The following is a 17,693-nucleotide window of genomic DNA, read 5'->3' on the forward strand; positions in this document are numbered from 1 at the left end:
AAAGTGTGTTAAAACAACATGCAACAACGTTATATCAGAGCACGAGTCTTCAGTACTGCAGCTGTGTGTAGCACGTTATGTCTAGGTGCTAGGGACTGACCAGAACAGAATAACAAAGGGCATTGTTTATCGACCTTGCACATCCTGTTCAGACTAAACTCCAGGAAAGGCAGAGAACGCAAAAGGCAGCCTGTTCTTATGTGAAAGGCACAAGCAGATACTTGCAAAAACAAAGTCATGTAGTAACGTGCGCAAAAGCAGCATCATGGCAGCCAAGCTCATGCTAACTTAGCAAGGTCGACAATGGCCCGAAGGGCCATATAACAAGCTGTCGAGCCAGACCATAAAGAGGACCAAATCTCTGGCTAAGGGCAACATCACCACCCCTGATTCAGTGAGGGGAGGTCTCTATACGCGCCCTACATAGTCATTTATTCCCCTCCTTCACAGCTATGTGCAAGTCTAAAACAATCTGCAAAGGGTATATAAAAGGAAATAACACTTCAGTCCAAATTTCATGTGAACTTAATAGCTTGTGCACTTGCATTTAGGCACATGGTAAGTACAGTGTTCTAGTTGGTTGTAATGCAAATACGAGGTGGACTATAAGGCTGGCTGCACTGGGCTACAGAAATTAACCTTAATATTTGGCAAACATAGTTTTAGCCATTTTTAAAAAGGTCAGTCAGTAACTGACAGTGGGTCAGACGCACAATTATTCGTCAAGTGCATCCCGGATATGTTCCAAACATATAAAGGGCTGGCGCCATGCAAAATACGCAGGACTCAGTAAACCCACTCGTCTGGAATGAGATTCAAGGAGGCAGTAAAACCGACTGTTGGGTCCATGCCAGAAGTGAGGCTTTAGAGGCTCTGAACGAACATCACCTCTGGGAAGCAAACATTTCTCACAACGCTTTTAACTCCTTAATTGCTGCCGTCGGCCAATGGCCGACGGCAGCACTACCTGCCCAGTGCTGCCGTCGGCCATTGGCCGACGGTGCCCCACCTGCGCACGGAAAAGCCCGCACCGCAGCGGAATTCCCACCGAGGTTAACGGGTTAAACATGCAACACATAAACAAATAAAATTGTAATGCGTGCAGGATAAGGAGCGCTTCAAAAAGAGCAACACTTAGTGGGTATATATAAATACATACAAATCACAATCCCCACAGAACTACCAGTCTGAAACCATCATAGGATTTCACAAATCCAGGTCTGTAGCTTTGAGGTTTGGCCTAACATCAATAAATGAGGCACTGCCACCGTGGGCCCAATGCCAAGTTTGGCGTTATGTAGGCTGTGCTCGGGCCAGAATAAACTCCTATGCATATATTATGCATATACCCCTTTATGCAGTCTGTATGCAGAAAGCTCTTGCTTAACATCTTTAACACTCACGGAACAAATAAAGACTTGCATTCATGCCCGCTTATTCAGTCTGCGAGGCTCGAGCGCCCAGGTAATAGTAAGTCTGGCAAAGTTTGCAGAGAATTTGCTTAAAAGTGCTACATAATGAGCCTGAGGAGTATTTTGCTGCCAACTGTTGGACAAAATGTAGGACAATGACACACTTTGGGCACGTGTAACCTGTGTCGCTATCTGTGCAGAACGTCTTCCCACTCTACGAGCTATAGTAGCGGCCATCTCGAACGCAACGGTGGACTCTACAAAAGATCGCCACTCTGTACTACGTATGCCCGGCTATCGCCTTGCTGCTAGTTTGATGCCATTTAAGTGCACTTTATAAAGGAACAAAGTGCTACCGCATGGACCTATATGTAGGCTTAGTTGCACTTTTTAAAGCACAGACACTTTCACCGTGCACTTTACCATTAGGGACAATGCTGAAATGTATTGTTGGCACTGCTGCACACGTTTTGTAAGATGGCACTAATAGCATGCCGCTTTTTTTTAAAGATGTTTTAAAGAAGGATCTTAGTGTATGTTTTTGTTTTAAAAAAGGATCTTAGTGTATGTTTTTTTAATCTGCTTTTATATTTGTTACTCATATTTTCTCTCATCATGAAAAGGTTTTAATTAACTATATAATGATTAATAAATTCAAATGACATCCATGCAGATATGTGTGAATACAATTAGACTGCTGATGTACATCTGCTTTGCAAACAGCTATGCAATCTAATCAAGGCTACATCTTTGGGAACAATCCATATTTAAGCACTCTTCACTGGGAGCTATTAGCTACTTTATCCGTGTGGGTTGCCAAAATGTCAACAAATCCTTTCTAACAGTCATTAGTAAGGTGTCTCTGGGTTGATTTTGTTCCTTTAGAAATCCTTCTGTAAAGTGTAAAGGACACATCCCTAAATCCTGCGTGTTAATGCCAAATTGAGTACTAGCGATCTGGATAAAAGTAATACCCGTGATAAGCGCCTCGCTATAAAGTTAACAACCTATTGTTCTTAAATTATGATTAGAGTTTTTGCAATCACACCAATGCTTCCATGGCTTAGAACATTTTTTTAAAGGCATGCATGCAAACTGGAGAGATCTGAAATGCAGCAGCAGATAGGAAAAGGAGCAGGGTTCTTTCCATATCTGAACTGTATGCCAGAATGTGTTGAGTGTTCGGTGTCATGAGTGCTTAGGAGGTATGTGTAGGTAGTTCTAAGTGGTGATCGTGTGTAGGGTGTTGGCGTAGGTAATTCAGGCATGCAGTCTGAAGGTAACTGTCAGTTTGAGATGGTCGTGTAGGTGGAGTGTGAAGAGTTAGGGTGCAAATGGGGGTGTAGGTGCAGTTGAGACTCTTAATTAGCTGTAAATCACAACAGATCTCCAGTAATCTGCTGTTTCTTCGATGCGGCCCAGGGGCTTTTTACCAAAGATGGCCTCATCTTTCCGTTGCCTTTTTCCTGACCCAACATCCATGGAAAAACCCTTGACACTTTTGGTGTGTGCAAAGTTGTGACTGTTTGCTTCTCTAACTTGGATTATCAGACAGTGTGAATCCTCTTTTGAATTTCGAGCCATTTACTTATATTTGGAACTGGAATTTCCCACTAGGTGACTCTGCGGTCTATCATTGGTCTAAGGTAGACTGCCAGAGAGGAAGGTAGTGAAACAGGTGAACGATTCATATCTATTCCACTTAGGTCATGGTGGCTTCCTTGGCTAGAGGCCTCATCTTCTGAGACTGGGCATCTCAGTCTAACTTTAAGTCCCTCACTACCACGAAGGATAGCACTGATGTTAGGTGACAAATTTTAACTACCGTACAGAACTGGGGTTGCTGAGACTATGCCTGGTGCTGGGAACGTCAGAGGTGATTCAAAACAGCAGACTGCATGCTGTTGTTAACATTGAAGTGTCGGCACCAGCTTGAAAAAAACGAAATGTATTGTAGTCGTTTGAGATTTGTAATCTTCCTTATGTTATGAACTATATGTCAGATGATTAAGTAAAGAATGGGATCAACAAGATAAGGAGGCACTTTGTTTCTTATTAAAAAATCTACTTTCTGTTACAATATTCCGGGCCCTATGGCCTTCTGAACCGCAATGCTTCCTAGTGGCTACTTGAGGCTTTGTCTAGTGGAGCTCTGGTATGCACCACAGGATGGTTACATCAGGAATGAGACCTTCTACAGATTCCGCTCCTAGGAAGGTTTTTGCAAGAAGTAGGTAGACTCACTATAGCTTCTGGGCAGGTGGGCATCTCATGCCTGTTCTCGGAAGTGCGCTTACCTGATGATTAGAAAAATAGTGGAATAAGAAAGTCCGAACAGAGTATTGAGAACTGGGTTAGGAAATGGAGGCATTACCTGCGTCCCTTTAGAAAGTGCCCTTTCTTTCCACAGGCACATCAATTTCCATGGAGCCTTTCAAAATTGCTTGCACTGGACAACGGGTCTGCTGTAAACCTTCGATCTAATTCAAACCTCAATCCTGCAGACTTCACAGGATTCAAATCAGGATAAACGCCAGAAACATAGTTCCTGAGGTGAGAGTGAGGTTTCATGCTCTCAAACACTTGCTTCATAGTAGTGGTATTTCTTTTGGGTAGGAGAGATCATTTTAGAAAAATCTGCAAAACATCCTTCGTTTAACTTAAAATGTAAACCCAATGGGATTAAAGCAGGTTATATGCAATCATAGTGTTGCAGCAAACTGCACACAACCAATTAGCAGGCTCCTCTGAGAAGGGGGTGGGTATTTTATTGGGCTCGAAAGTGAACCAAAGTCCTGTCCTGGTTTCCCCAATTACAGGAAAAGGGGCATAATTTAAACCAACTACAGCAAGGGTAATCACTATTCAACTTCTACAGAAGCTCAGTAAAATAAATTAACAGCAGTAATCCGTGTTTAACCTAAAAGTCAAAAGGTTCAAACCCAGGCTGGTCCACTGGAGCAAGCAGCTCTAGTAGCTCCAAGAGAAAATTTTGTCTATAAAAGGGTTCCATAAGAATAGTAATAATAATTAATATTAGGACAAGAAAATAGCCAATTCTACAAACTCCTCTATAGCAGCTCAGTTGCAGAGAATAGCCATGCGTTAGTTTTAGGGTGTTTTATACCCTTACTGACCAAGTGTTATATATCAAAAATGCAGATATGTAGACACAACAAGAATACTGTACTTAGCATACAACGTTACTTCCTAATTGTTCGGTCCATGGATCCACACACCAACTAACTTTCCCCCTGTGTCTGCTCTTGCATGAACCAACTTTCCAAAAAGGCTAAACGCCACTATATGTGGCACACTGACAATCATTTGTCACACGTGCCTGCAAACTTTGGATTTTTAAAAAGCTATGCTCGTAGATGTGTTCAAACCGCACAGATCCAAGAAGCTAAAATGTGCAGGAAAAACAAACATTGATAATAAACTCATTTACTCACCGATTCAGTAAAAGATCGAATGGCCTTTTCACAGGTTCAAAATAAAGGCTGAACCACGTAAAATGCACAAAAAGTAGGCCAGTAAAAGAAACTGTGTTGCTGTGAACTGCAAGGCTCAGTACTTCCAGGGCTACTGTTTACTGCTTGTGTCAGCTCCACTAGCAATCTGCCTCAAGGTGCCGATTCACATGCATATTCTGACAAAACACAGCTGTATGAGGTCATTTAAAACTATAGCTTTACTGCTAATCTGGACAGCATCCAGTTTGGACTTCAGCCAACAACTATGTCTAAAGGTATAAAGGCACCGTTTCTGGAGGCCGGTCTAAAAAGCGTCAGCAAAACATGCAGCACAGCATCTAATTCAACTTTGTAGCAACACATTACCACAACATTAACGTTAAACAAGGTGGCCAGACAATAGCTCGAGAGTGTAAACATTGGCCAATCACTATAAAAGGATGGAAATGCGACATTTTCTTTAATGCGGTAATAAATGACGAGAGGACCAACCATATGCAAACCAACCCTAACCTGCCCCAACTCGTTTGCCACTTCTCCCTGAATGCAATAAATAGCAACCACAAACGTTTCCCGCCTCCTAGTACTGGTATCGCACTGCATGACAATGTTGCCATTCTTATTGCCTGGGTGTATATGCCTGCCAATACTGTTACTTTCTTATAGACGCATCAGTACATAGGTGCAATTTGTTCAGACTGGTGATAGGGCGATACGATGCTGCAATACAGTGGAGCCGCTTATCCAGCAAGCCGGGAAGGCAAAAATCACACCATACCCAACTTCAAACACTGGCACAGATCTCATGACAGTAGTGGTGAAAATTCATAGTGCTCAACAATGTCTAGTTTTGATTTTCGCCAATGTTCATAAAAAGAAAGATTAAGAAGCACAGGGTGCCACTTGAAACTCCCACTCAACAGTGTCACAGGTTGTCCATGCCGCCTCTTACCACTAGATCCAATTTCAACTAAGCACATGTCCCCTCCTCTAGGATACTGAAGACATATCTAGTGTTTTAGATTCTTTCCGAGTTGAGCCCTCCTTCAGAAAGGTTCCGCTATAAGGCTCTGGTGACCTGGAAACAAATTTTAACTCATGCAATACCACACCGAGCGATGCTATGAACGTTCAAAACTGTATGTCGAACGGATGTCCGAAAACCCCTGCTTTTAAATGTACTAACATCAAATAAACACTGTAAGACATGTTGAAAAACTGGAACATGTTCTGTATTATTTATCTGCTGCATGATATTTCACAATCCCCCTTTACTCTAGTCAGATTGAAAATCCTCCGATTCATGAATGGAAAGTTAAAATTCGAGGAGAATCCACCAACAGAATCTCCTCAACCTGGGGAGAGAATGTGAAAAAAAATTCCCCGATAGATCCTTCTCCGGTTTTAACATTTCCTCTAGAAACGGATGATTTTCCCTTGCTACAGAATGCAAAAGGTGGCCACATCTAATGGATAGTGCTCACCATTCTTCCTCAGGTTTGTTTTAATGGGCTCTACATTTTACAATATTCTACTCAGGGATGGGCGAACAATACTGGTAACAGGACATTGATGAGGGGGTGAGTGACCGAAAGACTAAGAGAAGATTTATCCAGCTATTGATATGCAATAAGAAAACTATTTTATTCAGGAGGAAACTAGAAAAAACATTCATCATACAGAGCCAACTGGAGGATTACTCTTCACTCTCCAGTGCAAGTAGCCAGACTGGTAAACTAAAAGTTTTACAACTTGATTTCTCTCATTGCCCCTATCCAATTACGCTATATCAAAAAAACAGTGGTTCACTCAGGGGTGACAGAAACAACCAAGAGATTGTGGAACTGGACAGACAAACAATTGCCAGTGTTACAACAGAGGAACAGAATAAATGAAAAAGCAAACGGAAGCAACAATTCTTACTAATTAAAGCATGTCACAATCCAAAAAGATAAAGCTATTCAACCGACGCAATGCTTGTATTGTGACATACAGGAAATTTGTGATAAGGTGCATAAATAGTTTATTTACATAGAACAGATAAAATACCTAACCAACAAGAGAAGGCTGCGTTTAGTGTTTTATAATGTCATATACAGTTTCTCAATCTGAGCCATACAATGTTTCCGATGTTACACAATATTAGTTAGTCAACTTTGCAAAGGAAGGCTGTCGACGTTTTGGCCTTTAAGGTTTATCAAACCAGGGCCATTATAAAGACATTTGTCAAAATACACTTAAAGGAAAAATCAACCAAAAAAAAACAACTTAATCTGACAAAAGAGGCAAGACAAAGTGGAAAGTTCAGACTGGAAGAAAAAAAAAATACAAAAATAATATAGAACTATGTGCATAAACCAGTCAAAATCCAATACAATGATATCTTTTTGGATGATTAAATACTTCACTTGGTAGGAATTCTTGCAGCGGCTTTCTTTTCATTCATTTTCTTCCTGTAGGTTTATCTGTTGTAACACTGGCTATTGTTTGCTTGTCTTTTACAGTACTACCGTCTCTTGGTTGTTTACCTCACCCCGAGTGAACCCCTGTTATTTGAAGGATTGAGATTACCCTGGCTCCTAGAGTTACAGGACTGTTGCTACACTTAGGAGTAAAACAATTTATCATAATCGTTTGTGCTTTTTATAATAATAGCGTGCGTCAAAACTAGCTAACAAAAAAATGACACCCGGAACTCTCGTCCCTGGTTGTCAAGGTCACTTGTTACCATCTGTATCTCACAGCTTTAACCTTGCAAATTTTAAAGCAATACAAATACAAAATCATGCCCAAAGCACTGCATATTTAACACAGAATGATCCTGCCGCCCCAACACCCACAAAACGGAATCCATACTGCAAACCGCTCCTTCCTTCCTTTCTATGCTCCACAGTCAGATAAACATTTTTTTTTAACCCTGTAAAGAAACAGACAAGAATAAGGGCAACCAAAATCAAAAGCATAGACAATATTGCTAGTCTTCATGTATACTTGGGAGTCAAGACAAACTGATAGCCTATGTTTTAAGTTCATGACCAACAAGAGTTGCGGCGACGAGAAAGAGTAAATACACGAGAACCACAGTTGTGATTGCTTCACAGGTCTAGCTTCTGGCGCAGCCTCAAGTTCACACCAGGAAACTCAACAGAGACTGCCATCTACAGAAAAGACATGCAGGCAGAACCCCTCATATCACACCAGCTACTGTAGGAATCGAAACAAGAAGCCATGGAGAGCCAGGGGCTGCGACTCAGAGGAGCAGACCTGGTCAGAGGAGGGTTGCCAGAGGTAACACGTCAGCAACCCTTTTCTATGTTTTTTTATTTAGTATGTAGGCTACGGGAAACCACAGTGTAATGCCTCCAAAGTGAAGAGGAAGGAAGAGACTGATGCAACGCAGCTACAGAAATAACTGACCTCTATGGTAAATACTAATTAAACCCAACTGCAAGAGCAGCGCCCTGATAGGCATACTCTGGTGCACTTGAACTAACCTCGGCCAGAGCTCTCCTTCTACCGATTCCAAGTCAAATATCTCAAATGGCAAATATTGTACTTCATAAAGTAGGAATGGTGTTATCTTGGTTGAACAGGCTTTCGTGAGGGCACCCAAATAGGACACCCTGTCAGGGCAAATACAAATTAAGCAAAAAGAAATATTTGTAGCTCCCTCACTTATCATTGAAATGGCATTCGACCAATTCAATTTGTAATCAAAAAGGAGGCCCATGCAGCTATATTCGGATAAAACCTCAATCTTGTCCTTACACCGAAAGCAATTAGGAAATGTGTTGCTAAATCCATGCCTAGAAATTACAATTTTGGTCTTATTTAAACTTATTTCTAAATAAGTTGCCTGCATTAGTCGTCAGACAGATAACAAATGTCTTCTGCACCCTGACTGGCGTTTGAAACGAAGCTTTACAAGTTTTTCCGAGCCTATGCTTCTTGAAGAGGTTTCATTTTGGGAAACTGCCCCCGTTTTATAATTAGTTTTATGGAAAGCTACTATATTAAGAGTAAATGGAACAGTGAAAACATAAAACGTTGTGTGAGGAATAATTGCAGTAAGTCCAACCACTGACAATCGCTCACAGTAGTATTCCAACCCATCGTTCCTTTGGCCTCCATGTCCCACAGGTTGGACCAGGCCATATGCAAGTCAGTCTCGACCCTGCTCCCATATGAACAGTCCAGCTTGAACTGCTAGGCAAGGTCCTAGATAAGACTTATTGCAAGCATTCCTCCCATCACCTTTTGTGTGTCTGATGTACCGCCTTAAGTGACAAGTGTATGCCCAGACGTGGGTCCCTTGCTTCATGTGCCACTGGTACCAAGCTACACAAACTGAAGAGCCCCAATCAAGACGAAACCGGTATTTGGCTGTTTGTGCTCCAGTTCAGGGAGGACCTGACCTGGCAGTTCGGTGTGGATTAATCCTCTTAGAGCAGAGTCAAGACTGGATTTCATATGGCTGGGTCCAAACAGAGGTGGCATGATGAGCAAAAGAGCGATGGGTTGGAAAGCTACCCAAGTGACTGCTAGTGGTTAGACTTATTGCAAACATTCCTTCCATCACATTTTGTGTGTTTAAAAGGAACAGTGGACAGACAACAACAGTTGCAGGTCATTATGCCAGTGAATTTGGCCAGCAAGGCATCCTGCTTCACTAATGTACACCAAAGTGTGGAGTTCAAACCCTCACACATTTTCTCAACCTAGCTGTAGAGAACAAAGCTCAAGTGTTAGTAATCGTTTTCCAGTTCATGGACAGGACACTCACTGATCTGCCACAGTGCTTCCTGGCTTCCGATCTGCTAAAACCCACAGCTTTTATACATGGTGGTAGTGGGAGGAAAGGAATGAGTTCACTGTCTCACATATCCAGGCCAGAGTACAAAGTGTGATCAGACTTTCTCACATTTCCAAGGTTGTGCTTGGGAAAGAATAGGTAACGAGAAACTAGCGTGAGAATTGTACACATCGTAGAGACAATATGGGACCTAAGCTTATTATTACTGTGTAAGAAAACCAGCATTAATTATTCAAACAGACATGGATTCTAGCCTGGCATACTACAAATAGTATTGATTATCTAAACTTGTGTTAAAATGATATAATTATAAACAACTGCGTAAGTTAATAATGTATGTCACAGTCAATCGTAAACATCATACCTGATTTACGCTTACTGAATGATGTAGATCAGGGTTCTACAAAGTCGGTCCTGGAGGGCCGGATCCATGCCAGCTTTTTAAGATAACTACATTTTTTTTCTAAATGGGGATATGAAAAAAATCTGCCATTGATCTGGCCCTCCAGGACCGACTTTGGAGAACGCTGGTGTAGATGAATCTTCCTGGGACCTTGTCTAGGCACTCAACATGTGTTCCTTGTCAATCATGACCCTGGGCACTAAGTACAGGTTTAACTACCCGACTCTGCCCTAGAGCACTACATTTGGTCTGTCCCCTCTCTGCCACCTGTCAGGCACCCTCCCACTCGCAGCTCTGATCACGCGGAATGGGAGCACTTTACACCGAACATAAAAGGGGATGGCACAGTTAACACGGACCCGGCGGTCAGAAACAGAACGAACCACAGAACTCATCTTTAAAAACAAGATTGCGGAGAGAGGGAACAAAAGAGGAGGGCAGAACACCCGAAGTGTTGCGGGCAGTGAGAGTCTGAGTGAAGCGTTTGGAGAAGAGAAAGTGTGGTAGCAGCAGAGGGAGGGAAAGTGAGTGACAGAACAGGGAGGCACGAAAGGAGAGAGCAGAGAACGGGTGAACAGAGGCGATGAGGGAAAAGGAATGCAGGAGGGGCTGGGGGGAAGGGAACAAATCTGAAAAGGCCTAAAGAGGGGCAGGAACCGGAGGAAGGGGTGGAGTGCAGGGGAGAGAAAGGAGCGACTGGGGATCAGGACAGTGGAAGCTGCAGTGAATGAGAGGTGGGAGGGTAAGTGGGTGACAGTAGAAGCGAGAGCTGCAGGTGGGTAGAGTAGGGAGGTAAGGGAGAAGGTGGGAGATGCAGAAGAGTATGAGGGCGTGAGAGGAGTGAGTGAGACCAGAAGTGGGGGTGATGGGAGGAGAGAGTAGAGAGATAATGAAGGAAGGGTGGGAGGGCAACAGAACAAGGGGTGGTGAATGCAGAAGAAGGGAGTGGGGCGGGGGAAAGAGGAGAAGGCATGGAACCATGGTACAGCAGCGGAAGGAGTAAAGGGGAAAAGAAGAGGGAAACGCTGGAGTATAGATTGATGGGTCAGGAAAAAAAACAAAAGCGGAGGAGCTAAAAGCATGGACATAATATGCAATAAAGATAATGTGCCTATGTCCCTCTCCAACAGGCGTAGCATACACGTATTTCTTTTATTTTTACTATTGTTTATAGATACAATAAAAACTCTTCTCCCCTCGCCGGCTCCTGTTTTGATACCAAGCTGGTGGCTAAATTGTGCAACCAGGGAAGGAGGGAGGGAAGAGGACTAATCGGGGTAATAAACACTATCAGACCAGCTTCCGCACTTGGAAGTCAGACCTGCTATCTGCATGGGCTAGATAGATTTGCCCACAACCTTTACAGAGAAAATAAGGGCACTTTCTGAGACATAAAATAATTGGAAAACTCACAGAACGTAAACAAGCACAGGAAATGCCACAGGCTTGACACCAGAAGCACTCGAGTGCTGGCCGAAGCAATAAAAGAAAAGCCTGCTGCAGCGCAAACCAATGAAAAGGATTACTTTCGGTACACAATGCAAGAATGAGATAAATAAATAAATGTATGACAAATCTGACTAATAGTTTGAGCTAGTGGATGGATACCTGGAATACATCCAACCCTCACTAACACAGGTGGATGCACATACGGGCTTAGAGGCCTGAACAAATGCCTGACCTGTGTTGCTGAATTTTGCACTGCATAATGGCAACGGGATAACAATGAGAGTTTTTTTTAATCACCTGAATTCTTAATGTTGCATTGGATTGGTACGAATAAAGTTGTTAGTTCAAACCCAACATAATTTATGAGCAGGGGGGTGGAGGGGCAACCCCCTGCAATTCAGCAGTCCCTTCATCTGGGGCCGTAGGTTGATGTTGCCCAACAGCTACTGCCTCTGCCTAGCACTCAACCCCCTTCTCGCCGGCTTCACCGTCGCAGCGCTCGGGCCTGTTGTGGTCAGCCGGCTTTCCCGAGTTATCTTCCGCTCGAGGTCGGGTACTGTTTGAGTCGTCTCCTCTGTGCCCCTCGACCCCGGCTGCACTACTCGCCCCCTGGTGTACACATCTGTGCTGTAAGTGTTCAGTGTATACGCGGCACCTTGCACATCTGCTGTTTCCCGTCAGCAACCTTCCTTCACCAGGCAAAAATCAAAGACAACGGACTGTGTCAGAACTGGGTTTGGAATGTCTTGAATGAAGCAATAGTGAAACATGCAATATGCTTCAAGGAAGCCACGTGCTCTTCTCGCCAGCACGAGCCCTTTCGCCCAAAAACAAATGACCGCTCTCGAGGCCTAGAGTCAGAAGGCTGTAATGGGAGGTAGAACTGGTGGAGAAAGTTGAAAAATTAGTAGTAATAACTAGTTTAATTACTTTGAAAATGGCGGTATCAGGAACTAAACACGGGCAAACAGAGTATAAGTGGAGTGTGAGAAATGTACTATATAGCGTGAAGGGGAGCGTGCAAGCTATGTAACGCTGTTCAGTAAGGCACTGGCGATTTTTGCGCTTACACTTTTCTCTTTGCCTGAAATACAGCAGCAGAGAATCGGAGTCCTGTTACGATGACACTTTCCCTGGCAGCATAACAGGCGGCAGTGTGACGTCACTTATAAAACAACACTTAAGAGTCAAAACAGAATGCAGCAATCTCAGAATGGAATATGTTTTTGTAAAGCGCGTTAGCTACCCGCAGGCGTCCTAGCGCTATAGCTGAATACAGTTGGGTGAGGCGGGTCGAGATTATTTACTGAAGAAAAAGGTTTTTAATTTTGAATTAAATTAAGGAATGAATCAGCCCTACCTGACTGCAATATATGGCCTACAGATTGCACATACGCCTCGTCAGAGCACGCCCAAACACATAACTACACTATCAACTCATGGATTGTTGCTGTAACTTAATTACCTCAAATGCATCCTCTCCTTAGCTACTCAGCCAGGATGAATGTGGTGTCTGCGTGGAATGTTGGAATGCCTGATGAGAGAGAGTGGAATGTTGGTGGGCCTGCTTGTGTGGAGAATGACAGTTGAAGTGAGTGTGCTGAGTAGCAAAGATGCTGCTCCTGGTGGGATTCCCTTTGGACCTTCATGAAACCTTCTTGTAGCCTGTAACTTCTTATCAATAAACCCTCTACTTGAAAATATACCTCCTGGCTACCTCTGGTCATCTGTACAAGTTTACTTACAACAATTGTACTAATAATAACTTGCTTCATATCCACGTCTGCTGTTCTAGGCAGTGTAAATGGCAGGTGTCACCACATTTTAATGACACAACTGAAAATCAACTTTAAAATCTGTGCCCATGAAAATAATTTGCTGCACAAGCTTACAATATCATCTCCTTAACTGAAGTGGGTCAGATACAACCTCAACTGGTGCCCTGACTATCTTATGTCCGATAATCGGGCTCCATAAAAGTTCGGCAACAAGTGAAAAATGAATACTGCGGTATTAATGGCCCCAACTGTCCTTTTCGGGATGAACAGCGCATTAAAAACTGACGGGATCTGATGAGACTTTTTCCTTATAAATCAATTACCTACCATCATTTTCGAATGAAACATTCAACAATCGTGTTAAAGAATAACCCGGTTTTATAGCACTGTCCTGATAAAATGAATTGCACCTAGCACTTTCATATGGCCACTTGTCAACTACTGTCGATGGGATTCCCCTGTACATCCTGCACTCTCTCTTCTCTCAATACGCATCAATAAAGACTGGGTTATAGAATCCAACAAATGCTCGTGCTGTAAAAATATTACGGAGTCCATTTTTTAATATATTTTTCTGTGTGGGGTTGTGTCCCATTGTTTCACTGTGATGAGGCCTCCTCCGACTTTAGAAATGACATCCAGGTAAGAGAGAATTCCCCCGCCCCTCCCCCCCCCACCAAAAAACTGCTGTGAATAACAGTATTTTGAAAACTATGGTCTTGATAATGTCCATATGAAGGAGCCATGCACAAAATTGCTTTCTCGACGGTGTACCGGCATGTGTGCACATTGAAAGCAACACTGGGCTCATGTCTATAATGAGTGAGGCATATATGTATAAAAGGTAAGCCTCTGTGAAATTTTCATTATGTTGCAGTAATTTGAGTTATTTTGTGTTACGGTTTGGGGGCAAAATTACTGAAAATTTACATCCCGTAATTCAGAGTAATTTGTCACAAAAATCCTACCGCAGGAGCACAGGAAAAATAAACTTAGCGAGCACAAGTGGCTGCAGTTGGTCCACAGTAGTGCAACGTAAAATGATGGGGGCCCTGCGTCACTGAGGCTGCCGGGGCCTGCAGTACCCCTTGCTATTTGTGTTCTGTTGCATTTAGCTCTATTTTCTTAGCACAAAATGCATCCTTGGGTCCATTTTGGACATGCATCCAGTAGAAAATAACGCTAAATGCTGGCTTACACTCCTAAAGAAATTCAACGCAACCTTTCTGTAATTACACTACATCAAATTACATTAGTTATGCCCACCCCTAATAAAAGGGCCGTATGCAACTCATAAAATTACAGTCAATGAGCTCAACTGCTGAAGCTCGATGGGTATGGGTCTACCTGATTTCTATGAACACCGTGTAATATGTTTGATTACTGGTCAGTTATTGGTTAGGTGCTTCACGCTGTCTTAGGTGCTTCACAGCACATCCATAACATGTGCCCACTGATTGGTAACCACATCGTGAACATGACCTCAAAGTAGTGACTATGCTCACATCCTGTAAGTGAGCGTGTGGAAAGTTCGACTATGGTCCTGTTGTGTGCAGAACAAGCAATACTATATTTTTTAGAAGGGATACATGCAGGGGCGTAGCTTGGGCAGTAAGATTGGGGAGGGAGGGGTGTACTGGATTATCTTGTTAAAATACATTATGTGAAACAGACCCAAGGGGGGCTTGTATTGTATTGTATTGTAAGGGGTGCTTATAGAGCGCACTGACACCATGGGTTTCCTGGCGCTGGTTGGAAGCAGAGGGGACAGAGGGACTTAACTAGATTGGGGGAAGAGCCAGGTTTTTAAGGATTTACGAAAAAGAATCAAAGAATTAGAAGTTTTAAGAGGAAGAGGAAAAGAGTTCCAAAGCTTGGGGGCCAGGTAAGCAAATCTCCGGCCTCCAGATCTGCAGAGCTTGAAAGAGGGGACGGTCAAGAAGTGAAGATGAGAGGATCTCAAGTTCCGGGATGGGCAGTAAGGCCTGATGAGAGATTTCAGGAAGGCGGGACCCGGCCCAGCTAGCGACTTGAAAATGAGGCAGCCGATCTTAAAGGCCGCCCTTGAGGTGACAGGGAGCCAGTGCAGTTTGGCAAGGAGGGGCCTGGCGGATTGCCACTTCGAGATCCCAAGGGCCAATCTCGCCGCTTGATTTTGAACAGCTTGCAGTCTAGCCAAAGATGTTTTAGGCAGACCATGATAGATCGCGTTCGAAAAATCTAAGCGGGAGAGGACGAGGGCCATGATGACTTGCAGGAGGGCATCAGGTGTAAGAGGCATTAAGAGGCAGTGGAAAGAGAGGAGTGCGGACTGTTAGGGGTACTTAAAAAACAATAGTTTTAAAAAAAAAACAAGTTTTAAGAAAGAGACGGATGTGTGCGTTTTTGTCTGCATGTGCATGTAAAAATCCTGGGTGAAATCTGACAGACACTAAAAATCCAGGGTGAAATCTGACAGACACCGCACCATACGCAACTGTTGGGTACAGTACCTGTACCCAACTATTTACAACATAATGCATTTTTAAGGGAGTGTAACACCCTCCCAGAAGCTACGCCCCTGGATACGTATACTCAACCAACACTCTGCTTTTTTCCAAACCTCGCCAGGTGGCCATGCCCTCTCTTCTTCAGCACACAGCACCAGGCACTCCCCTCCAATAGTGAACAACTGACCCACAGCATCCCACATCTTAGTATTTCCATACTCCACTGTTTGGTTTAAGCATCTCCTTAACTTTCAGCACCCATCCCATGTACTATCCAAATTTTCTTGCGCTCAGCCCTTACTTTTACCAGCAATCTCTCTGTACCACCTAATAATTCGCTTTCAGCACCACTTCCATTTTCAGCATCTCTCATTACCCTTTATTGCCCATCCTTCATATTTCACGGCCCATTCATTCACTTTAAATCACCCAACACTGTACCACCCAATCCTTACTACATTCATCCCTTACTTATCAGGACTCGAACTTCCCTTTCAGCAACCCACCCTTCTTTTCTAGCACCTCCTGTACACTGTCAGCATCACTCTTTAAGTTACAGCGCTCTCCCATGCTCAAATCTTTCATACCACCCACACTTTCCCCCTAGCCAGTGCTTAATTTGTGCCAGTGCTTGCAGGTGCTCAGCACCGGCACTTAATTGCCACCACCAGGAACTTATGACTACAAGCCACATGGTAGTGGTGTCTGCCAATTTAGGTATGAGCACAGCAACTTCTGTTTATTATTTCCATTTCAATTTACAATTATTATTATTTGCCTCCAAAGTCATTCTTATAGCTTTGGGGGCCTGTAATAGTATGAATAGTCACACTTTTAAGAGTGTGATGACTAGTAGTGTGTTGGTGCTGTCATTGGCAGTGCTGCCAGGGGCAACGGATGGTGCAAGCTCTATTGTTCTCCTGTCGAGAGCCCCGGCACTATGTTTTTTTTTTTTTTTTACAAATTAAGCACTGCCCCCTACCTTTTACTACTTTCAGCGTGAACCTCTAACTTCCATGTCCCATCCGTTTCCATTCCTGCCAGGGAGCCACCAAACCCTTTCATTTCAGCACCTCTCTTTTACTCACAGCGTTACTCCCTAACTTTCAAGACCCACCCACCACCTACCCACCCTTTGCACTGCAGCCCTTCTACCACCCAACGCTTCCCATTTGGAATGTCCTAGTCACTTCCCTTAAACTTTTGGTGCCCCTATTTTCACTTGGAGAGCTCCGCCCCCCTCACCTTCAGCACGCAGTCGCGCCCCTCGCTTCGGATGTGGAACAGGCCCTCCTCCTCCTCGGGGCTGAGGCCGAAGCTGGCGTCGGAGATGTCGATGCTGCCCAGCGCTGGGTCTTGCGGGCCCTTGTGGTAGGTGAGGCGGCAGCGTCGCGGGTGGAAGACGAACCAGCGGCTACGGAAGCCTCGGAGGGGCCCCTTCCCACACAGAAGGGACAGGGGGCCGCACAGAAGTGCAGGTCCGGGCAGAGCTGGGGCTGCCTCCTCAGGGGCCACAGCGGCGGCCGCCTCACCCTCCTCTGCTACGGGCATCTCTGGCGGGCCACGGTCCTCTCTCCGCCACATGACTCTGGCGCCCCTGAGCTCCCTGGGAAATGTAGTCTTTTTCGCACACTGCGACCCAGGACATCACGTGAGCTGTCACGCGGCCGAACTACCAGCCCCATTAGGCGCCACTGCAACGTTAGCTGGGAGCCAGATGTGCCAGTGCTCAACAGGACGGGGCCAGCGGAGGATAACTTTAGAGCCACGCCCCCGTCTGAGAGGAATAGTAAAAGCCACGCCCACACCCCTTGACAGATGCAACTTCTCTCTCGCTTGACTCACGGCATCCTGATCCTTCCTCTGGGAAATG

At 44.2% G+C, this 17,693-nt stretch overlaps 1 protein-coding gene across 1 annotated transcript in view; it reads right to left on the reverse strand.

Moving 5' to 3' along the window:
• The window catches only part of TBC1D2B (TBC1 domain family member 2B), a 259,910-nt gene extending 242,421 nt beyond the window's left edge, over positions 1 to 17,489 (reverse strand). The window contains exon 1 of the mRNA XM_086959405.1: positions 17,066 to 17,489. Within this exon, the coding sequence (XP_086815531.1) occupies positions 17,066 to 17,404 (339 nt within the window). The 5' untranslated portion in view covers positions 17,405 to 17,489. The remainder of the gene's footprint in view (positions 1 to 17,065) is intronic.
• Between the last annotated feature and the right edge of the window lie 204 nt (positions 17,490 to 17,693).

This window comes from Lissotriton vulgaris, chromosome 2_2 (genome assembly GCF_964263255.1).
Source record: "Lissotriton vulgaris chromosome 2_2, aLisVul1.2, whole genome shotgun sequence".
In the NCBI taxonomy this organism is placed as follows: Eukaryota; Metazoa; Chordata; class Amphibia; order Caudata; family Salamandridae; genus Lissotriton; species Lissotriton vulgaris.